General features: G+C 50.9%; 1 protein-coding gene across 1 annotated transcript; it reads right to left on the reverse strand.

Annotated features, from left to right (window-relative positions):
• Positions 1-418: 418 nt before the first annotated feature.
• On the reverse strand, positions 419-23912 carry LOC121151450 (14-3-3 protein gamma). The gene is made up of 2 exons (XM_040972832.1): positions 23559-23912; positions 419-3826 (listed from the first exon to the last, which is right to left on the reverse strand). The coding sequence occupies exons 1-2, from the start codon at positions 23643-23645 to the stop codon at positions 3170-3172; spliced, it is 744 nt and encodes a 247-aa protein (XP_040828766.1). The 5' UTR covers positions 23646-23912; the 3' UTR covers positions 419-3169.
• Between the last annotated feature and the right edge of the window lie 443 nt (positions 23913-24355).

Consider the following 24355-nt stretch of genomic DNA (forward strand, 5'->3'; position numbering starts at 1 on the left):
GCCAGGGTGCCTAGGACGGCCACCCCCCCCATTGAGACGGCCCCATCTCCAGCCGCAGCCAGTGCAGCCACCTGTGGAATAGCAGGTCTGTCTGTATCCTTCACTCTGCCTTTTCAATTAATATTAAAAAAAATAATAACTTAAGATCAAGAAGGGCCATGACTCCAGCTTAGCCAAAGTCCGTCTGCTCTCCTGAAACAGCCCTTGTCATGAATGTCACCGACGCCGGCCCAGCTCCCCACGTGCACACGCAGTGTGGCCCCACCAACCTCATTCCCTGGCTGCACCGTGGGAGGCAGGGGTGGGGCAGGGAGAGGAAGAGAGAAAGAGAGAGAAAGCACGCTTGGGTCCCACGGAACCTTCCAGAGTAAAGGCACAGCACCACTTATGGAAAGAAAAACTCGCACGTCACAGGGCGTCAGATCTGTAAGTTTATTTGCTCAATGTACGACAGCTACATAATGACTCACATTCATGATATTCCATCACTGAGGAAAACTGCTAAGAATGGTCCGTGTGGGAAAGAATTCCTTAGAGAAACACGGAGCTGGAGAAAAAAAATCACTGATTAGACCTTGAAGAGAGTTCACCGCGGACCAGGACAAGAAGCACAGGCGCACTCGGGGGGCGCGCGCGGCGGCCCCCGACACGGCAATAGCTATAATGTCACCATGACAAACACCAGACATCGAGATTAAGCTAACACTGGTGTTTCTTTTGCTCCCCCCCTTAAAAAAAAAAAAAAAAGAAAAAGAAAACAAAATATAGAACTGCATGTCACTATAGCAACAACCAAAACAGATCAATTGCTTACGATCACTATTTGATAGAGCAAACTTTACCCCCAAAAGGAAAAAAATTAAATAAAAAAAAAACCTTAGAAAAAATTTTTTGAAGACTTAATTTTTTTTGTCATAGGAATACGTAACACCTACAGTATAAGTTAATAAATTTCAAGCTACTGTATAGAAATACAACACTAGCATGCACAATATCGTATCAAGAGAGTAATGGAGGAGTGTTCATTTCACCAGAGACGGTATCATAGGCAAGTGCGTTTCTTTAAAAATAAAGAAAAGGAAAGAAACCTTTTGAGCTGCTTAAATGCCAAGTCTCCCATCCCCTTTATTTTCCAGCCCTCGGATAGGGTTTTTCTCTCGCGCAAATCTAAAAAAGCAGCCAGAGCCAAAGCTGAAATGGAAAGGAAAAACAGGGTAGGTTTTGTAATTCCAGTAAATCACTTTTAAATGCTACAGGAAGGACACTGCTCAGTGGACACGAAGATGGATCGGGCAGAGCCCCGGGCCCTCCACTCCAGCTGAGCAGGGGCCACCCACGTGACCCCACAGCTCCAACGACATGCGTGCCCGCTCCTCTTCCGTGCCCTGTATCCTCGCCAACACGCTCCTACGGGTGAGCTCCACCTGCCAGCCTCTTCCCCCGTCGCTGCTCACATCTGAGCTAGCCTGACACAGCAGAGGAAGTCCTGGAGTCGCTACCTAGCTCGGGAGTTCACACGGGTACTGACTTCCAAACACACAACACACGCACACACACCTGAACACACATGCAACAGGTCACGTTTGTACAGACAGACACACGCCTAAAGCTAACTCAACAGGGTTCTGGAAAGAGTAATGCCATTTCCTTCAATTCCAAGATGTGTGCAACTGCACAAGAGAGAAAGTGAACCCCTGACTGCCATGCTTCGTGATAAACCGCTGAAAACTCGAGTCGACATTTGCCGGGGGGGAAGGAAAAAAAATGGAACTAAAAGATAACATGCATTTTTCCACAATTTTTTTCAGAAGGCAGTAGGCATGGTCTTCAAGATCTCTTGCTCCAAAATTAACTCATCTTTTAATCCTATTTTCCAAAAAATAATAATTAAAAACAAACAAACCAAAAAACCCAAAGATCATCACGAAGCCCTGCCTGTGTCACCTGGCAATGACTTGGTTTCCCTTCCTGCTTTTCAGGTAGGAGGAACGGACACGAACGAGGCAGAGATGAACAGAGCGAGCCCCTCCTGTCAGGTTCTCCTAGCACCTGAATTTTCACACCCCACCCCACCAACTCACTCCGGAGCTTTCTGGGCCCGGCTGTGGGCCCTGAGGCACCAGGGACAGGTGGGGAAGACGGAGGGAGCCTATGGCGTCAGCAGGGAGGAAGAGGGATGAGGTGGGTTGGTGGCTGCTTCAAAAGCAGGACCTTCTCCGGGAAAAAAAAAAAAATCAACACGAGAAATGACATACAGACCTGAATTTTCTCAATTTTTGTGGTGTTTTATGTTTCTATTAAAATGATCAATAATTTTTTTGTGTGCGTGGTGGATTTACCTTAAGAGGAAAGAAGGACCCCTCCCCCCCCAAAAAAATTTCCCACAGCCACCTGCTGAGCACCTGCTGCCAAGCCTGATGTAGCTTTGGTTCTCCTCAGGCCAGTCTTGGGGAGACAGAGAAAACAGCAAAACCGACCCGGAGAAGGCAGGACAAGGATGTGAAGCCAAAATAACTAGCAAAGAAAAACACACAGTTGATGGCTTGATGTTACGTATGGCTGTAATGTAGAAATACTGTAAACTGCGATTTAGTGTTAATACTGTCAACTCATCCAAGACTGCCGAAAACCAACGAGGCCTAAACCGTCAGGAGGCACGCACCTCACGTTCCTCAGGGTCTGTGCGTTTGGGGTTCAGGCCGTCTCCCTGTCTGGTAGGTAGAGCACACCCTGAAAACACACACAGCTCAAAGAGATGAGATGGAAAGTACCAGAAACTTAAGACAAGAGCGTATGTACAGAGAAGTCCTTACTGGAACCACAGAACTTACTGAGTGAGGGCCACTCCACTGAGGCTTGCTTTTCGTCTTAAACCCTTCTTCCTAGCAAATAAGTTAACTTAGAGACAGCTCCACTCACATCCATCTACAGAGCAGTCCGTGGGCCCGTGGGAGGCTGCTCCTCCCACACCAGCACGGCTAGCCTGACTTTCCACTAGTGGTAATTTGGCAAAAATGTCAAAGAGGCGATCCAAGACAGGACAGGTCGTGGGTTTCTCCCTGGGAAGGTTAGCCCTCCCTCTCCCTCCCCCACCCGACCCCCAACTCATGGGAAAAAAATAAAGACTGCAGTAGTAGCATCCGCGTGCGCTGCGAGTCCACCTGGGGCCTTAATTGTTGCCCTCGCCGCCGTCGTCATCTTGCTGGTCGCTCGTCCAGAGCGTGAGGTTGTCGCGCAGCAGCTGCATGATGAGGGTTGAGTCCTTGTAGGAGTCCTCGTTGAGGGTGTCCAGCTCGGCGATGGCGTCGTCGAAGGCCGTCTTGGCCAGGTGGCACGCCTGCTCGGGTGCATTCTGGATCTCGTAGTAGAACACGGAGTAGTTGAGGGCCAGGCCCAGGCGGATGGGGTGCGTGGGCTGCATGTGCTCCTTGCTGATCTCATGCGCCTCGCTGTAGGCCTTCTCCGAGGACTCCACCACGGTGGCCCGCTTCTCGCCAGTGGCCACCTCGGCCAGGTAGCGGTAATAGTCCCCTTTCATCTTCAGGTAGAACACCTTGCTCTCGTACTGGGTCTCGCTGCAGTTCTTGATCAGGTAGTTATCGAGCAGGCTCAGTACGTCCTGGCACACAGCTTCCAGCTCCTTCTCGATCTTCTCACGGTACGCACGCACCATCTCGATCTTCTTCTCATTGCCATCGGCGGACGTCTTCTGCTCAATGCTGCTGATGACTCGCCAGGAGGACCGGCGCGCCCCAACGACATTCTTGTAGGCCACAGAAAGCAGGTTGCGTTCTTCATTGGACAACGGCTCGTTGAGCTCTGTGACCTGGCAGGGGGGCAAGGAGAGAGCGTGGTTAGGGAGAGATGCCCTCAGCTCTAACAGCCTCACTGCTCACAATCCAACATGCACAGGAGAACCTGGGGGCCGGAGGGCTGCAGGTGGATGAGCAGCACGAAAGGGGAAGCATGCAACCAGGGGACCCTGGACCCCCCAGCTTCCTCCCAGAGAAGGATTTTGTGTCTCCGCCGCAGGCTGTTCTAGCGAGCTGTTGAGCTGAGCTCTCAGGTAACAAGCCCATTTGAAGTGCACAGGGTCAAATTTCTCATGACATTAAACACACCATACCTACAGATTTTCTAAGTATACATGGCTGACATTCCATTCCTTGGCAATTTTTTGTGGAAACAGAATGCTGGCTCCCTCCTAAGGTTGCACAGTTGCATCCAGTCTTGGTGAACACACACTGAACCAATTTCAACTTGACTGCTGATGCTCACATGGGCTTTTCTGCTTGTATGTGAAGACTACGGTGGGCATAACAGCCTCTGAAAGGTGATCCTATCTGGGGCTGGAGCTGGGACTGCCCAGTGCAATATCTTAGCAGCTCAGGTATCAGGTGCTCATAGGAGCATGTGCAAAAACACAATTAGGAACACAAAAGGGAGAAACACTTTGAGCTGAGTGAGGGGCTGGCAAGAATGAGGATGACTTCCAATACAGGCACGTCTCATCAAAATGCCAACAATAAATGAAGCCCTCAACATCACATTTCAGGTGCCCAACCACCACATGCAGTCACTTACACAAAGGACAGCACTATTGCTCCTGCCTGTCCCAGGTCACTCAGCGCCGCCCCTCTGGTTCACTGCAGTTCCCGTGGTGCCTAAGCCTCATTTACTAACTCAACAGCTGAGTCCCAGCAAGCCATATAACCTACCCTCCTGCCCCAGCCTCGCCATCAGTCCTCTAGCAGCACACTGCGTGCGTGCAGCTGATCCTCTGCCCCGCCTGGCGAACACTCCTGCCACTCATCACAGTCAAGGTCCCAGGCGGGCCGGCCTCTATGATGTCACCCTGTTCCAGGGACTACCTCCCCGATTCCTCACTGTTCCTGATGTGGATCAACTGCAACACACCAGGATCTTCAAAAGAATCATGGAAATGTGTATTATGGGGCAGGAGGGAGTCTATGCAAGGATATCATAATTTTTTTTTAGAAAAATAAACCATATATATAGATATATATGGTTTATTAAATATATATATATATATTTTTTAGTCTTTGAGCCATTACACTAGGCCCTGAAATAAATCTTTAAATATATATATAAATATAAATCTTATAAATACATATATTTATATATATTTAAAGATTTATTTTTAAATAAATCTAAATATAAATATATAAATCTAAATAAATTTAAATAAATAAATCTAAATAAATTTAAATATAAGTTTTATATTTAAATATATATATTTAAAGATTTATTTCAGGGCCTAGTGTAATGGCTCAAAGACTAAAATCTCACCCTGCAGGTGACTACATCCCATATGGGCACTGGTTTGAGTCCCAGCTGCTCTACTTCTCTTTCAGCTCCCTGCTTGTGGTTTTGAAAAGCAAAGGAGAATGGCCCAAGGGCATGCGCACCCAGAGAGAGACCCCAAGAAGCAGCTCCACATTTCAGATCGGTTCAGCTCCAGCCACTGTGGCCATTTGGAGAGTGAACCAGTACATGAAAGGTCTTTGTATTCTCTCCATAAATCTGATCTGTCTTTCTAATTTAAAAAAACAAAACAAAACAAGCTTAAATTATCTTAGGGCCTTGTGGCTGAAGTCCTTGCCTTGCATGCGCCAGGATTCCATATGGGCACCAGTTCATATCCCAGCCACTCCATTTCCCTTCCAGCTCCCTGCCTGTGGCCTGGGAAAGCAGCACTATTTGGCCCAAAGCCTTGGGACCCTGCACCTGCATGGGAGGACTCAGAAGAAGCTGCTCCTGGCTCCAGATTGACTCAGCTCTGGCTGTTGTGGCTAGTTGGGGAATAAACCAGTGGATGGAGGATCTTCCTTTCTGTCTCTCTGTAAATCTTCCTAATAAAATAAATATTTTAAAAAAGAAATGAGTTAAAAAATTATTTGAGGCCAGCACTATGGCATAATAGGCTAAGCCTCTGCCTACCGTGCTGGCATCCCATATGGGTGCTGGCTTTAGTTTCTGGGCTCCTGTGCCCACATAAGAGACCTAGAAGAACCTGGCTCCTGGCTTTGTATCAGCCCAGTTCTAGACCTTGTGGTCATTTGTGCAGAGAACCAGCAGATGGACTATTCTGTCTCTCCTTCTCTGTGGACTTCTGCCTTTAAATAAAAAGCCCCACTGACCCCATATCCCCAAGGACATGATGATGGTGGGCCTTTGCACAGGTGCAGAACTGGAAACATAATCGGAAGGATATCCTGATCTATTCTGGGGGTGTCTGGGATATCCACATCTCTCCACAAGCTGCATTAGTTACAACTACATTCCACTTTTATAAAGGGGCTGGGGGCAAGCTTGGAGAAACAGGTTGCAGTCACTACGTCAAGCATAATCTAGCTGCTTAGAGATGATGAGAAAAAAACTCAAATAACCAGTTTTTGCAATTCATTCTTTGCCTACACCTGGCTTACTAATGCTTGCAATGCACAGCCTCCAGCATACACTAGTCTCTCTCTCAACAACCCCCACCAGCACGCTTTCCTGGGACCGCTCCTCCCCTTCCTGCCTTGGCTGGCTGGCGTGCCCCATGTGGTCTGAGCAGGAGGAGGTCCAGGAGAGGTGCTCCCAAGGGTGTGTGCCCTTCTAGAGTCAGGCAGGGGGCAGTCTCTCACCCCAGAGGGCCCTGCGTGCAGCCCTAACCCACCCCTGGTGCCAAGTGAGAATGACCTGTGTGCCACTGCCCGAGCACACCCTGGTCATCTCCGTGCACTCCTACCCTGCAGGAGTCCACCCCATGCCCACTCACAGGCTTCTCGCCCTCAGGGACTGCACCAAGGGTCTCTTGTCCCTGCCTCCTCTCCAGCACGCAGGGCCCTCTGGGGTGAGAGACTGCCCCCTGCCTGACTCCAGCACGAGGCACCACTAGCACATGGCCGGGGAGAAGCTCCCCAGCCCAGCTCCTCAGGGCCCCCAAGGCAGGTACAGGACGAGACTCCGGCTCTGCTCAGCAACTGCACAGATGCCAAGGCCGCCTTGCAGCTGAAGGCCACGAGGATCAAGTTCTGGCCTTTCCCTTCAATCATGCTGTCCCTGTTTCAAGAACCAAGAACTATTTGAGGTTCTAGTGACCTCACTGCAACATGACACCGCTAGGCCAGGGCTCCTCCTGCGGGGAGCTGGGTTGGTCCCCAGGCGGCAGAAGGCATTTGTGCCCAGGGCATCCACTTGCCACAAATTGGAACATGAGGATTGCAAAAGGCCACCATCACCTTTAGTACAGTAACTCGAGCGCACTTGGAAGGTGCCCAGGCACTTCCTGCCAGTGAAGAACCAAGTCAGAGGGAAGAGCCATCAGCTCTAAAAGCTCTGTGGCCTGAGGGGGCTAGCACCTGCACTGTGGCACAGAGGGTTAAGCTGCTGCTTGCTAGTACCTCGGAAGAGCACAAGTTCAAGTCCTAGTTGCCCATTTCTTCTTCGTTTAAAGATTTATTTATATTGGAAAGTCAGATATACAGAGAAGGAGAGACAGAAAGACCTTACGCCCACTGATTCACTCCCCAAGTGGCAACAACGGCCAGAGCTGAGCCACTGTGAAGTCAGGAGCCTCTCTTCCGGGTCTCCCAGGCCTTGGGCCATCCTCTACTGCTTTCCTAGGCCATAAGCAGAGAGCTGGAAGGGAGGTAGAGCAGCCAGGATACAAACCGGCACCCATATGGAATCCAAATGTGTGCAAGGTGAGAACTTTACCCACTAGGCTACCGTGCTGGGCCCAGCTCCATTTCTAATCCAACCTCCTCCTAATGGGCCGGGAAGATGTCTACGTACTTGGAACACAAACACAAGTCCTGCTCCTTGGCTCCAGCCTGGCCCAGCCCTGGTTGTGGCCGTCTGCAGAGTAGAAACAGCAGTGGAAGACCACTCTCTCAGTCTCTCCCTTTCAAATAAAGACTGCTTATAGTGGGCCCTACATGGCTGTTAGCCATTCTCCCGGGGAGGACCCAGAGGACGGCTCCCCCGCCCAAGGCCTGCCCCTTCAGGTTCTCTGAAAGTTGACCAGTTCACCCAAGGTCCTGGGAGGACCAGGTCATCTCCAACTGTCTCTGCTGATCAAGAGCCTTAAAACTCAAGAACATAAACATCAAAGACAACTGCTGACTTATTCAACATGATATTTGAATTAATCCTTTTTAAAAAATATATATTTTGGGGTTGGCACCATGGCTTTGGATCCACTCAGCTCTGGCCATTGTGGCAATTATTGGGGAGTGAACCAGTGAACAGATCTTTCTCTCTATGTATTTGTCTTTCATGTGAAAATAAATAAGTCTTAAAAAAAAAAAACACCCACCACACACAATTCTGTAAAAACTCTACCATGGGGTCCCTCTGGCCTGCAATCCAGTGACTGGCTCTGCCATCGGGCCCAGCTTCCTGCCCAGGCACACTCTGGGAGGCCCAAGTACTTGGGACCGTGCCACCTATGCGACAGAGTTCCCGCTCCAGCTCTAGCCTGGTCCAGCCCCTGGCTGCTGAGGGAACTTGAGAAGTGGACCAGCACATGAAGTTTTTGTCTCTTTTCGCAAAGTAAGATGCAGATGAATTTCAAAGAAAATTTTCAGCAGAAGACAACCAGGCTGTTCACGACTCTCGCTCCACTACTCCAATCCCTGTGCCCGCTCCTCAGAGACAGTGGTGACTGCTGATCAGTTGGGGACTGTCATCCATGTGGGAGACCCTCTTTGAGCTCCTGACTTCCCAGCATCAGGACGGCCCAGTCCCACAGGTGGGGAGTGAACCAGCAGGTGGCAGCTTATCCTTCCTTCGCAGTATCTAAACTTACTGGGTCTAAATTCCACACACTTTCCATTCAAGTGTTTTCTCAGTTTGTCTTGGCTGGACAGCTTGCCCTTCCTGGCAGCTTGCCCAGGCCAAGGAGCGCAGCCCCACGTCTGAAGGTGACATCACCGTACCGCAGGACGCAGCACCTCCACTCCCAGCACAACAGAGTATGCAAGAGGTCGCACGCTGGGGAGGAAGTTGGGGTGCAGCAGGCTCAGCAGCCCCCTGGGAGACTGGCATCCTCTCCCAGAGGGCCTGGCATCAGGTTCAGCTGTGGCAAACCATTTGGGGGAAGAAACCAGCATATGCAGAACCACTTTTCCTCTCCCTTTTGAATAAACTAAACTGAAAATCCTGTGCACAAACGTTCACAGCAGCATTAGACCTAACATGCGGTCACCAACTTGTGTCAGCAGTCACAGCAGTGATGAGTAGGCGGTGCAGTATCTAGCCCAACCCTGGACTGTCCACTTCGGCATCTAGTACACACCACCTGGATGCCCTGGGGACCACTCTGCCATATCAAAGCCCACCACATACCGTATGACTTGAGTTATAAGAAATATCCAAAAGAGATGCATCTATGCAAACACAAAGTTAGACTAAGGAGGGAAGTGGCTGATTTTCTAGGGAGGGGGAGGGTGTGGCTGCACAGCAAAATAAGCTTGTTCTTTCACATCATTAAAATTGTTCTAGGGCCCGGCGCGGTGGCACAAGTGGTTAAAGGTCCTCGCCTTGCACACCCGGGATCCCATGTGGGCGCCGGTTCTAATCCCGGCAGCCCCGCTTCCCTTCCAGCTCCCTGCCTGTGGCCCAGGAAAGCAGTCGAGGACGACCCAAAGCTTTGGGAACCTGCACCCACGTGGGAGACCCGGAAGAGGCTCCTGGCTTCGGATTGGCATAGTATCGGCCCGTTGCGCTCACTTGGGGAGTGAATCATCGGACGGAAGATCTTCCTCTCTGTCTCTCCTCTCTGTATATCCGCCTTTCCAATGAAAAAATAATAAAAATAAATCTTTTAAAATTGTTCTAAAACGAGCCCAGCTTGGTGGCCTAGCAGCTAAAGTCCTTGCCTTGAACACATGCCAGGATCCCATATGGGCGCCAGTTCAAATCTCGGCAGCTCCACTTCCCATCCAGCTCCCCCCTGCCTGTGGCCTGGGAAAGCAGTCGAGGACGGCCCAAAGCCTTGGGACCGTGCACCCGCATGGGAGACCTGGAGGAAGTTCCTGGCTCCTGGCTTCGGATTGGTGCAACACCGGCTGTTGCGGTCACTTAGGGAGTGAATCATCAGACGGAAGATCTTCTGTCTCTGCGTATCTGACTTGGCAATAAAAATAAATCGTTTCAAAAAAACGTTCTAAAGTGTATTGTGGTGACGGTTATGCAAGTCTGGGCCACTAAAAAAAAATTATATGCTTAAAATTGTGTGGTAAGCAAATTGAATGTCAACGAAAGTTACTACAAACTGCTTCTCTACCAGTATGTGGGGCCTGTAGACGCACCGGGCAGTGGGCTGCTGGCCCCACTGTCTGATGAGCTCACCAGCCCGCACACTGCTTCACGACAGAGTGAAGTGCTCTGTGGAGCCGTGCACTGCGCCAGCTCCTATGGGCCGTCCTCCCCGAAGGGCTCCCAGATGGCTCAGTGGTCCTCAGCACCCCCTCCAGACAAGAGCAGGAGGACCAGAGCTCATGTTCACTGCTGTCCACAGCAAACCTGAAAACGGAGGAGACTTTTACTTCCCCACAGATTCAACACCTCCGGCTTGGAGTAAAAAAGTCAAGGAAATCCTACCACAACTACTCTTTTCTGCATCACAGCATCCTGACAGCAGCCACTTCAAGCCCGCCCTCCCTGCATCCCAGGGCACACACCTGGGACCTGGTGTCACCTGCAAGCCTTCCTCATGTCAGGGCCACCTTCATGGCTCCACAGGGTTGCAACCCCCTCCCACTCCTGCTCTTCACACAGAGCCTAAATTCAGGTATAACGAACCACGTCTTTAATCCCATCTTGTTTCCTTCACAATCAAGGTTCTACAAAGAAATCTGGACATCTGGGCACGCTGAGTCATCACAGCAGTCAGCATCCCATATGGTTGCCGATTTCAGCGTCAGTAATGAACCAGCAGATGGAAGCTCTCTCTCCTTAACTCTGCCTTTCACACAAATACATAAATCTTGCAAAAAAAAAAAAAAATTAAGGCTGACAAGGTGAGACAGTTGATGGCTACAGTCAGGGTAGACTAGGCAGTGATACACGCACTTTGGTCATCATTTATGCACTTAGAGAGCTGCCGGGACATAAATAGGCTGAAAGCCAAGAGCTCCATCCTGGCCTCCCGCATGGGCGGCAGGGACACAGGCACCTGGGCCACCTCTGCCACTCTACTCAGGGCATCAGGAGGGAACCAGATTCCAAGTAGAGCAGCCAGGACCCAAACTGGCGGCACCCTACAGGATGCCAGCATAGCAGACAAAGGCTTTCCCGGCTGCTCCCCAGTGCTGGAAACATACCTGTTGGCATTCCTCAGACCACTCTCCACTTACTGCCTCTTGCTCATTCTGAACACCACTTCTGTGACAATAAATCCTGCCTGGCAGCATGCAGAAGCAGGGGCCTTCCCACCACGCCAGGCATGGCTCTGCAGAGTATCCCCAGCTGGCAGATCAGCCTGCTCAGCAGCAGGCCTAGTCCTTGTTCACTGCTCACTGACTCACCAAGGAACCACCAGCACCTCTCCAAGGCTGTCCACACAGTAACCCGTAACCAAGCCAGATGCGCCTTGGGGCATCTTCCCACACACAGCCAGGATCACAGCCCATTACCCACCCTGCCCTCCTCACCCCACCAGATACCCTTTTCTTTTAAGCTGCCTCCCTTAAGCCTGGATGGCCATAGCCGCCTTTACCCTCCCTCTGCCTTCGTGCCCTCTGACCCCATTGCCCTGCTTCCTGTGGTGTCCCCTGGTGTCTCTCGTGCCCAAATGACCTTCCCTGGCTTAAGGAATAAACCCACACTCCGGAAGGCCTCAGAGGAATCGGTCCCCATTAACATCCACAGACTTCCTGCTAATCACACACACACACACACACACACACACACACACAGCCCTAGGGAAGCCTGAGTGACAGCAAGCCATGGGTGCATCCTGTATGGAACCTGCAGTTGGACATTTCTGCCTCCGGCCACCGTTCCCCTTTCCCGAGGAAAGCTCCCCTGATGCCCTCTGGGGCTACAATGTGCTCTTTTGACTTCTCTGCCTTTGGAGGGGAGCTCCACGGCTCCTACAGAACACATCCTCCCACAAATGTTCAGAAAGCAAGTTACCATTTGTATAAAAGGAAGGACAGGGCCCTTCCCGGGCACTGGTTCATTCCCCCAATGCCCATCAGGGCTGGGGCAAGCCAAAGCCAGAAGAGTCTCCCACAGGGGTGCCACAGACCCAACTGTTTGAGCTGTCACCTGCCACCTCGCTGACGGGACAGGGCTGGAATTTGACACAGCATGCAAGAAACCACTCAGCAGCTCTGCTGCTGCGCCAAAGGCCTGCCCTGCTTTTTCAGGCTGTTCATTTATCTGAAAAGTAGAAGGACAGATAATGGCTGGGGAGGGCAGGCACACAGCTCCTCTGCTGGAGGTCTGCACCATCACAGGCTGCAGGAGCTCCATCTGCATCTCCTACGTGACTGACAAGGACCCAAGCATGTGCACACTATCACCTGCTGCCTCCCAGGGTGCACGTCGGCAGGAAGCGGGAGGAGGTCTTGAGATCCCAGGCGAGCCAGGATGCTACGCAGCAGCTTAAGCCACTACACCTCCTTTTCTGATGGACTTAAACACTTGTTTTCCGGGACTGGTGTGGTAGCTGAGTGTCTTAAAAGTCCTTGCCATGCCTGTAGCAGGATCCCACATGGGTGCCAGTTCATGTCCTGCCTGTCCCACTTCCCTGCTTGTGGCCTGGGAAAGCAGTCGAGGATGGCCCAAGTTTTTGGGACCCTGCACCCACATGGAAGACCCAGAAAAAGCTCCTGGCTTTAGATCAGCTCAGCTCTGGATGCTGCAGCCACCTGGGGAATGAATCAGCACATGGAAGCTCTTCCTCTGTCTCTTCTCTTCTCTCTCTATGATATATATATCAGACTTTGCAATGAAAATAAATAAATGTTTAATTTTTTTTTAAATTGGGAAAGGCAGATAAACAGAGAGAAAATACAAGACAAAGATCTTTAGTCTGCTGGTTCACTCCCCAAGTGACCACAACAGCTGGAGCTAAGCCAACCCAAAACAAGGAGCCAGGAACTTCCTCCAGGTCTCCAACACACAGGTGCAGGGTCCCAAGGTTTTGGGCCATCCTCAACTGCTTTCCCAGGCCACAAGCAGGGAACTGGATGGGAAGTGGAGCTGCCGGGACACGAACCGGCACTTATATGAATCCCAGGGCGCATGCAAGGTGAGCATTTAGCCACTAGGCTACCACACGGGCGCTAACCTGTCTTCTTTACCAATACACACAGATGATGGCTCAAGGGCTGAGAGCCCTGCCACCCACACAGAGACCCAGATGGAGTTTCAAGCTCCTTTGGAGTTTAGGCTGACGCAACCCCGACTGTTGTGGACAGCTGGGGGAACAAACCAGCAGATGGAAAAGCTCTGACCTTCAAATTAATGGAAACAAAAAAAAACACAACCCATCTCTTCAAAATGTAATTAACACAAAGTATACAAGATGATGGGGGGGGGGGCAGGGAAGCTGGATGTGTAAGGGCTTTTGTAGTATTTATATTCTTCCTCATTTTTAATGTTTGAAACTCTTCATTAGTTTAAAAAAAAAAAAAGCAGAGTGACAGTCCTGCCTTACACAAGCTAGCTGTGTGACCTCTCCACAGCTTCACACTTGAGGCAGTGGGCACCTTCTGAATTTTCAAGCACACATTTGCAATACTCAAGTATTTCAAAACTTCTAGGAGGGGTCAAGTCAGCACTGAGTAAAGCCATTGCTTGCAATGGTTCCAGTCCTAGCTGCTTTGCTTCTGATCCAGTTTCCCAATAAGGCAGAAGATGGCATAAGGAGTTGAGCCCTTGCCACCCATGCAGGAGGGACCAGATGAAGCCGCTGGCCCCCAGTATCAGCATGGCCCAGCCTTTCCTATTGTGGCCATCTAGGGAGCGAACCAGCGGATGGAAGATGGATTCATCAATCTTTCTCTCTCATTGTATCCCTTTTGTTCTGCCTCTCAAAAAAGCAGACCTTAGAAAAAACAAACAAAAACAAGAGACAACACGCAACAAATTGGGGATGGTTCCAAGAACCTTAAGGATCATTCTAAGTTTTTAGATGTTTGTCCAGCAAGGCTACTTCTGGGTCCAAGTCTTTTTTTTTTTTTTTTTTTTTTAATTGGAAAGGCGGATATACAGAGAGGAGAGACAGAGAGGAAGATCTTCCGTCCGATGATTCACTCCCCAAGTGAGCGCAACGGGCCGATACTATGCCGATCCGAAGCCAGGAGCCTCTTCCGGGTCTCCCACGCGGGTGCAGGGTCCCAAAGCTTTGGGCCGTCCTCGACTGCTTTCCCAGGCCACAGGCAGGGAGCTGGAAGGGAAGCGGGGCTGCCGGGATTAGAACCGGCGCCCACATGGGATCCCGGGCGTGCTAGGCGAGGACTTAACCACTTGCGCCACCGCGCCGGGCCCTGGGTCCAAGTCTTAATATATATATCGCACTTAAAGCAACAGCCCTGGTAATACAATGGTTTTGTTTATAACTGTAAAGCTGGAAACAGCCAAAATAAAAGCAACAAAAAATCTGGGAAATGAACCCACAGGACTTAGTCAGCCCCTGGAGACACAAAACAGTGATGGGAGGTCACCGAGGCCGCTTGCAGCAGAAAAGGCAAGGGGTGATAGCAATGCGGGGGGGGGGGGGGGGCCTTCATTTGGGGTCTCTGCAATGCTGTTTGCTGTTCATTCCTAGCATCCTAAATCCTACATTTCAGACTTCTCCGGCCAGTCCCATTAATAACATCATTCCAAAAACAGGTCCCCTTTGAAAAGCACAGCATCTTAACTCCAAAATATTCTAGAAAATTCCCTCCCTAAACACTTGCCCACCCCTGGCCCGCTAAGTGTCCTTGCCCTGAGGTGTCCCTGTCTACTGTTCTTCCCCTTTTTTGCTAACGCTCGCCTGCCTGGTTTCTCAAAGCTAGCTGCAGGGTTTCCACAGACAGTGGGCACCATCTGAAAATACCCACCTGCCACTGCCTGCCCACTACCAACAGATCACTTGCTGCTTCACCTCAGAAGGTTCCAGGAGCATGTCTGTTCAGAAGCAATGTCGCAAAAAATGTTGAGGCTCATTTTTGCCGCCCTAACACGCCAGCAGCACCCCAGGCAGCTCTGCTACATCAAAGTTCCTGAAACTCAAGAGCTTCCCTGAAGCAACAGAACCGGGTGCAGGCTTTTGGCACCACAGCCTGAACCCGTTCCTGAACCCGAGTCCCCATTCCTCTCCACTCAAGGCCAAATTTCTTCCCTAGCAGGCAGCAGGTGATGGCTACAGCTGGAGGCATTTGGGAAGTCAACCAGTGGACAGGGCATTTTGTGTCTTCTTCCATATCTTCCAAATCAGTGAAATCTTTAAAAGGAGCCCAGCATCTCATCAAACCTTCCCAAGTACCTCTACTCCACTGCAGCCACTCTCACCCTGGGACTCATCCTTGGCGCCTGTTCCTACCTGTTGTTCAGCTGGCCACTGCCATTACCATCTCGGTCCCAGCTCAGACACCCAACTCCAGCGACACAAGTCATGTGCCTGGGGTCCTCCTCACCAAGTCTGCCCTTAGATCTCCCCAAAGGCTGAGAGACTAAGGCCGTGCATAGCAGGATCGATGATTCATTGGGAATTTCTTTTTTTTTTTTTTTTAGAGATTTATTCTATTTTTATTGGAAAGGCAGATATACAGAGAGGAGAGACAGAGAGGAAGATCTTCCGTCCGATGATTCACTCCCCAAGTGAGCGCAACGGCCAATGCTATGCGGATCTTAAGCCAGGAGCCTCTTCCGGGTCTCCCACGCGGGTGCAGGGTCCCAAAGCTTTGGGCGGTCCTCGACTGCTTTCCCGGGCCACAGGCAGGAAGCTGGATGGGAAGTGGGGCCGCCGGGATTAGAACCGGCGCCTATATGGGATCCTGGGCGTGCAAGGGGAGGACCTTAAACACTGTGCCATCGCGCCGGGCCCAAGAATTTCTTAATACCTTATTAAAATTCTACAAGCCAAGGCCAGTGCTGCAGTAAACCTGTGGCCTGAGACAGCAGTATCCCATACGGGCGCCAGTTTGAGTTCTGGCTGCTGTCACTTCCAATCAGCAGGAGATGACCTATACTTGGGCCCCTGAACCTACCTGGGAGACCCCAGAAGCAGCTCCAGACTCCTTGTTGGGCCTCACCTACTCCAGTTGTTGTAATTGGGGGACTGCATGAAAGATCTAAGGAGTTCATGTAAGTAAGTCAATTTAGAAACATAAAACAAATCTATACTCTTTAAGTAAATGGACTTTGTTTATGTTAAAATTAACACTTTCTTGGGCAGGGCGCAGTGGCCTTGCGGTTTAAGTCCTTTCCTAGAACGTGCCAAAATCCTATATGGGTGCCAGTTTTAATCTCGGCAGCTCCACTTCCCATCCAGCTCCCTGCTTGTGGCCTGGGAAAGCAGTTGAGGATGGCCCAAAGCCTTGGGACCATGCACCTGCGTGGGAGACCAGGAAAAACTCCTGGCTCCCGGCATTTTGTTTTCAAAGACTTATTTATTTTATTATAAAGTCAGATATATAGAGAGGAGGATAGAGAGGAAGATTCTCCATCTGATGATTCACTCCCCAAGTGAGCACAATGGCTGGTGGGTGTACTAATCCAAAGCAAGTAACCAGGAACTTCCTCTAGGTCTCCCATGCGGGTGCAGGATCCCACCAAAGCATTGGGCTGTCCTCGACTGCTTTCCCAGGCCACAAGCAGGGAGCTGGATGGGAAGTGGAGCTGCCGGGATTAGAACTGGCACCCATATGGGATCCAGGCTCTTGTTCAAGGCGAGGACTTTAGCCACTAGGCCACGCTGCCAGGCTCCCAGCTTCTGATCAGTGTAATACCAGCCGCTGCAGTCACTTTGGGAGTGAATCATGGGACACAAGATCTTTATCTCTGTCTCTCCTCTTCTCTGTATATCTGACTTGTCAATAAAAATAAATAAATCTAAAAAAAAAAAATTTACCATGAGAACAAAGGCCTTTGGGCAGCAGCTTTTGGTAGCTTCTTTAACCTAGACAAGTATACTACCCCCACAGTGAAATAATTAGAAAGGGCAGCGGCAGGATGGGGGAGGGTGCTGTGGCATCTGCAATGCCAGCATTTCTGAGAGGCACCTTATGAGTCCAGGTAGCTCCCTACTAATGTGCCTGGGAAGGCAGAGGAGGAAGGCCCAGGTGCATGGGCCCCTATTCCCATGTGGGAGACCCCAGAGAGAATTCCAGACAGGCAGGCCCAGTGCTAAACACTGCAGCCATTTGGAGGAGTGAATCAGCAGATGCAAAATACCTATTTAGGGCTTGTGATGTGCCACAGCAGGTTGGGGAGCTACCTGTAAGGCTAGCACCGCACACGGGCACCACAGGGAGTCGCAGCTGCTCCACTATCCATCTAGCTTTCCGCTAGCATATCTGGAAAAACAGTGCAAGATGGCCCAACTGCATGGCCTTGCACCCACGTGGGAGACCAGGAATATGCTCCTCTACATTCAGGGAGTTAATTAGCAGCGGGAAGTGATCTCCCCCTACTCTGCATTTCAAACAAACAAAACAAAATTTTTAAAGATATATTTATTTTTATTGAAAAGAAGATTTACAGAGAGAGAGAGGAGACAAAAAGATTTTCTGCCTGTTGGTTCACTCCCTAACTGGCCGCAACAGCTGGAGCTGAGCTGATTCAAAACCTGGAGTTTCTTCTGGGTCTCCCATGTGGGTGCAGGGTCCCAAGGCTTTGGGCCGTCCTCTACTACCTTTCCAGGCCACAAGCAGGGAGCTGGAATGGAAGTGGGGCTGCCGGGATTAGAACCGATGTCCATAGGGTACGTTCAAGGAAAAGACTTTAGCCGCTGAGCTATCATACTAGGCCCCAACAAACAAATCTTAAAACGAGAAAAAGAGGGGCCTTGTGTAATGGCTCAATTGACTAATTCTCTACCTTCAAGCAACAGGTTTTCATCCAGATCAGCTCAGCTCCCGACAATGGAGCCATTTGGGATGTGAACCCGTAGAGATTCATCGCTCCATCTCTCTGTAAAGTCTGCCCTTCCAATAAAATCTTAAAAAAAAAAAAAAAGAAAAGAAAAGAAAAGAAAAACAAGGATGGGGGTGGTACTATGGCTCAACTGGCTAATCCTCTCTGCAAGCAATGGTTCCTGGTAGCTCCACCTCCCATCCAGCTTCCGGACTTAGGAAAGCAATGGGTGATGGCCAAATTCCTTGGGACCCTGCACCTGTATGGGAGACCAGGAAAAAGCTACGGTGGGGCCTGGCACAATAGCCTAGTGACTAAAGTCCTCGCCTTGCATGTGCTGGGATTCCACATGGGAATTGGTTCTAATCCCACCGTCCTGCTTCCTACCTAGCTCCCTGCTTGCAGTATGGGAAAGCAGCAGAGACCTTGGGACTTTGCACCCGTGTGGGAGACTCAGAGGAGGCTCGAGGCTCCAGGTTTCGAACTGGCTCAGTACGGGCCATTGCAGCCACTTGGGGAGTGAATCAGCAGAGAGAAGATCTTCCTCTCTGTGTCTGACTTTCCAACACCAAAGAGCTACTGGCTCCTCTGATAGGCTCAGCTCTGGCCATGGTGGCCATTTGGGGAGTGAACCAGTGGACGCAGATATTTCTCTGTCCTTCTGTTATCTGCTTTTCCAATAAGATTAAGTAAGTATATCTTCAAAAATAAAAGGCAGCAGGGGCAGCTTACAGTGGTTCAGCTGCCGTTTGACACACCCAGGCTGAGACATGGCACCACGTGGTAAAGTGCCTAGGTGGGGGGCTGCGGGGCTCAGGTCCCACTCTGCTCCTCATGGGGCTTCCTGCTAAGACACACCCTGCAAGGCATCAGGTGCAGGCTTGGACACTGGGTTCCAGGACGCTGCTTCACCCGGCCTAGGCTGCTAAGACACTCAGGGGACTGAACCAGCAGAGGGGAGCCGTCTATCTCTCTATACATCAAAAACACCAAAAATACCTACGAAAAGAGGGCAAAGACTGTGCTTTCCACTATCTACAAATGCTTTTTTTTTTCCTTTAGAATTCTTTTCTTCCAGGGGTTGAAGGACAAGGGGTTAAGAAGGCACAAGGCCATGGTCGTCCTCCACTGGCTTGTGTGTGTTCACACTGGCAGCTGCTGCCAGCTCCTGCAGGGGGGACCTGCCCCCACAGCAAGGACACAGTTCTTAAGAAAGCCAGCCGAAAGGAGCAAACATAGGTAGGGTGACAGACTACGCCCCACTGTGAACAGGCGGCTCAGATTTCAGGAAAATTGTTTGGGTGAACGCTCTATTTTTTTTTTTGAAAATGGAAAATATAATCAAAATCTAGCCTGAGCGGAGGCCTTTCTTCAGATGGGCACTGCAAAGGCTTAGCGGCTAGAAAACAAGGGGGAGACAGGGCTGTCACGGCTCCAGTCGTGGCACTGCTCTCCTCATGCCTCCCAGGCCAGACCCACGCCTTTCTTGAGCTGGGCACATGAGCACAGTGGGTGGACATCCTCAATATCGCTCCATCGGACATGCAGAAATTTTATGTGATGCGACTTCTCTCCCAACAAGAACAAAGGTATTTCCTCTATTCCTCTCAATAATTTAGCATGTGGCTTAATAAATAAATCAAGTGGTCCCCCACGTGCTGGATAGGACAACCTATACCCAGGACATGCAATTAATCCAGAGGGCTGTACACTCACCCAGCACCAACTTATTTCAAAAGATGCAGAGGGGATTTTTTTTAAAATGAACTATCAAGACCCCATTGCCTGTCCAAGTGACCCAAGGCAGACAAAGCAGGAGGCCGTCTGTACCCCTCTCCCTCCCAGCCATGTGACCTCCGATCAGGGCTGCTTCGCCAGATGCCACCACACCAGGACGGGTGGGGTCCCGCATGCATTAGTGATAATGGTTATTGATCCGGCATCCTGACAAAGCTGGCCGGAAAAATGGACTCTTCAAAAGAGCCGATTCTCCCAGGAAGACTTGAAAGGTCTAGAATAATCAGGCCAGCCTCTTGCTCCGCTGGACAAACCCCTCCAGGTTACTGCTGTCTAGTCTGGGAATCTAAGGCAATGACTAGGTCAGAAACTCTGCTCCTACCCCTCCCTCCCACCCTACTTAGAAGACTGACTTCCCGAGGAGCTACGTGAAGCCAAAGCCTGGTGGTCCCTCTTCCTCGCGAGGGGTGAGGGGGAAGGTGGAGAGGGACACCTCAAGACCCCAGTGGATGCTGGAAGCTCAGATGGTCTGAAATCTCACAACCACTGACCTCTCTACACCCTCCTGATCAAGTTTAAATATGAGGCACAGGAAGAGATGAATAATAAAACAGCAATTATGATAGACTCCAATAAACGTTCAAAGTGATAAAGAGTGTATTGCTGGAATTTTCCATCTAGTACTTATCACTGGTTGAGGGTGAGTGAAACCATGCAATGTGAGACTTGGGGAGTGGGGGTGCTGCCGACGCGGTGTCTCCCAGAGGAAACCCCAGGGGCTCACCCACATCCTCGGAGACCTCACCTTCCTCTTGCCTTCTCACTACACTAAGGGCTTCTCTCAAACACATGGACCCCAGACGCTAGCGGTACGTATCACATGGTCCACCCAAAATGTTTAAAAAATAATGTTTTAAACCAAGACCATGGAAAATGGCATGACCAGGCTATCTATCTTGGTACCACAATAAATAAATACTTTCACAAATTTAAATGGACATTGTAAAATAAAAATCTAGACACAAATGTCAAATTTTTGTCATCACACATCGTTTCATTCTATTTTCCTCAAACATTTTGAACTATTCTGCATACAACTCAACCCATGGGATAATTTCACAAAACTCAAATTCTACTCCCTTTCTCATTAAAATTTCAGCATTAGGAGACTCATTTGGGTTGTGGTATAGAACTGAGGTTTTTCTTCATGCTTCCCCAAGTTCTCCAGGATGACTTTGGATAAACTTGGGAAGGAAAGGGGCAGCTGCTTCATGTATTATGTAACCCTCCTGGCAACCTTTTCAAGTGGGTATTGACCCATTTCACAGATGAGGAAAATGAAGGTCAGAGGTGAACCTATTTCCTCAGTTAACAAAGACAGCTTTGGGGACAAAAACAAAAATCTTGATTTTTTTTTTTTTAAAGGAATGGTTTTTTCCTCTCTGCTCTGTCATGGGGTCTGAGCAGAGAAACTTCTCCAACCCTCTGTGAAGGGCCCCCAATTCCTTAATAGCTCCTGAAAACAGTCCAACAGAAAGCACTAATTGGTTAAGGTTTTTGCTTAAAAGCTGTCGATTATTTGCAATAAATCTAAGTTCCATCCCATCCATCCCACCCCTGTGCTGGGACCACGTCATAATTTTTAAAAAAATAAATGCTAAATGATCTTCTAAATGGTAGAAGCACGACAAGAGACGAGGGTGAAGGTCTCCCCAGAGGTCATGGGATTTGCACGTTCAAGCGAAAAAGGGAACCTGGCCTTTTCTGGGCCAGCCCTTGGGTGCTGGAAGGCCAAGTGCTCCCCGGCCACTTTCTGCACTCCCTGGGCCCACGGCCAAGTGCACACTCCTCCCAGCCCTGAGGTGCATTGCAGCCACTGTGTCATTGTGCGTGACATCACTGGGTTGCTATGGATCTAGGTGCGAGGTCACTCACTCTCCTGCAAAACTAGAAATATGGGGGAAAAAAATTAGAAGTCCAAAGAACACCAACGGAAGGTATTTCCAATATTGCTTATGGATGACAAGTGCAAATTCGACATGAAAACCATGGTGATGTAGTAACAGAGCAGCATTTCCACATTTCAAAACTAATTCTCTTCTTCAGTAACATAATTTTTTTTTTTAATTTTTTGAGTTAATACACATGTAGCCGGCGTAAATCAGAATGAACGCACCAGCTTTGTCTTCTTCGGTGCACCAGCCCAGGTATCCAAGAATGACTGGGATCCTCACAAGGTCTACTTCTAAAGATTTAACCGTGAGGTACACCCTGCAGCAACCCGAAGAGACGCATGGTAAAGCCTTTGTTACATAAGACAAGCAGTGAAATCATAAAGACGGTAGAAGACCTCAATCATTTTTTTCCCCCACGTTTCATTAAATCGTATTAAGTCTTATCCCCCTCCCGGGATAGCAAACTGGTCACCAACCCATTAGAGGGCAAGGTGGTGCCCCCGCCCCCACCCCGGGACAAAATGGTGCAGCCCAGATAAAATGCGACAACTGCCCGAGGAGGCATTAAAAGTCACCAAAACCTAACCTCCAATGTGGCTCACACACACAAACAAAAAAAAAAACCTTTGCTAAAAAAAAAAAAAAAAAAGACCTTTTCCCCTTTAAAACAACCCCTCCCTGCCTCCACCCAGGCAGGCTAGGCGCTCTGCAATATGACAAATGCAGAATCTTCTGGAATGACTGGATACTGCCTCCCACCACCGCTTTGTTTGCAATATCGGATCGGAGCGTATGTATATACATATATATTTCTCCCTCCCCACTCAACTTACAGAAATTTTAAGAACCGAGCCTGAGGGTGGAAAAAGAAACTGCTAGTCGTCACAAATGGGACCCCAGTCCGCTAAATCCACCACCTTTATTTTAAGGGCAATACCTACCCTTTTCACTGCCAAGAACATTTTTTTGTGTGTGGGGGGGGAGGTGGGGAGAGGAATGAGAGATGACAGATTGAGAACAATCAATGGAAACGCAAGCAGACGAAAGTGTCTCCCCCTCACCACCCAAATCCCCACCCGCAGCTCCCCTTTCCTTAAAAACCAGCAGACGAGATCGGGGGAGGATGGAGAAAGAACAGCCTTTTGTTAAGAAAAAACGTGAGCCGCGAGGTTTCGATTTTGCACCACGAGCCATCCCACACCCGCACCCCACCCCGGGAGATTCTAAAGGTTCTGGCCGGGCAGGGTGTGTGTGTGTGTGCTGGTGGGGAGAAGGCAACCTGGAAGCAGCTCGAGGATGGGGGGTGAGGGTGCTTGGAAAACGGGGGAGACCTGCCGAGTAAATGGAAAAGGCGCCGCCCAGACACCAGGGAAAAAAAAAAAGAGGAACCGCATCCATGCGGTCCCCCGCCCCCACGCCTGGCTGGCAGGCTGGGGAGAGGGGGAAATGGGGCACAAAGGATGCGCACGGCACCCCGCACCCCCGGAGGAAGGAGAGAACCCCCAGACGCCCCCCGACCCCCGCCCCATAGTCCCGGCTCCCCAAACCAGCCCCGCGCGACCCCGCCCAGTGCCAGCGCCTCGGCCGCGTCACCACCCGGGGGTCCCCCCCGCCGCCACCAGGACGCCCCTTTCCCCAAGCTCGGGGAGCCCCGACACGGGGCGGCACCCTCCCCTGCACTCGCCGACGGCCAGGCGGGCTCGCCGGGGCCTTCCCCGCCCAAGGACCTCGTCCCCGAGAGGGACTGGGAAGCGTGGGGGGAGGGGAGGAGACACTCACGTTCTTCATGGCCGCGGCCATGTCGTCGTAGCGCTCCGCCTGCTCGGCCAGCCGGGCTTTCTGCACCAGTTGCTCGCGGTCCACCATCTTCGCGGGGCTGGGTCAGGAGGAGACCGGAGTGGCCTGAAGGGCTTTGGAAGGACGGAGAGAGGGGAGCGGCTACGGCTGGAACTCGTGTGCCGGAAGGTACCGACCCACGAAGCCCGAGGCTGGGGCGGCCGAGGCGGCGAGGACAAGGAGGAGGAGGAGGAGACGGCACGAGCTGCGACCGTGCGACCGGGCGCGAGGCGGCTGCGGCTGCTGTGCGTGCCGCGGGCGGACAACCCCCTGCGGCCCCGCCCACGCCGCGTGACGCACGCCGCCCCGCCCACTCGCCCCGCCCAGGCCCCGCCCGGACACTGGAGCGGCGCGAGCTACCGAACCCCTACTCGGCCCGCTTCCGCCTTCTCCTGTGCCCCTGCAGCACTACCCACCCACCACCCACCTTTTCTTTTTTTTTTTTTCCCACTGCACCCCGACTTCTTTGCCTGAGCTTCTTCAGACTCCCCTGCCCCCACCTCAGACGCCTCCCACCCCCGGCAGGTCGAGGCTCAGGCGCGTGGGCTCCTGGGAGTTGTAGTTCCTAGTGCGGCGCGCCAAGGTGTTGAAGAGACCGAAGACAAAAGGACGGTCAAGACTACATCTCCCAGTGTGCGTAGAGCGCACGCCAGGGAGGAGGAAGGATGGGGGGCTTCTCACCGAGCAGACACGGGGGACCCCTGGCGGGGATGAGGGCGGCCTCATGTCTGAGCAAGTGC

This window comes from Ochotona curzoniae, unplaced genomic scaffold, assembly GCF_017591425.1.
Source record: "Ochotona curzoniae isolate NIBS_2020 unplaced genomic scaffold, NIBS_Ocur_1.0 contig_2321, whole genome shotgun sequence".
NCBI classification, from domain to species: Eukaryota; Metazoa; Chordata; class Mammalia; order Lagomorpha; family Ochotonidae; genus Ochotona; species Ochotona curzoniae.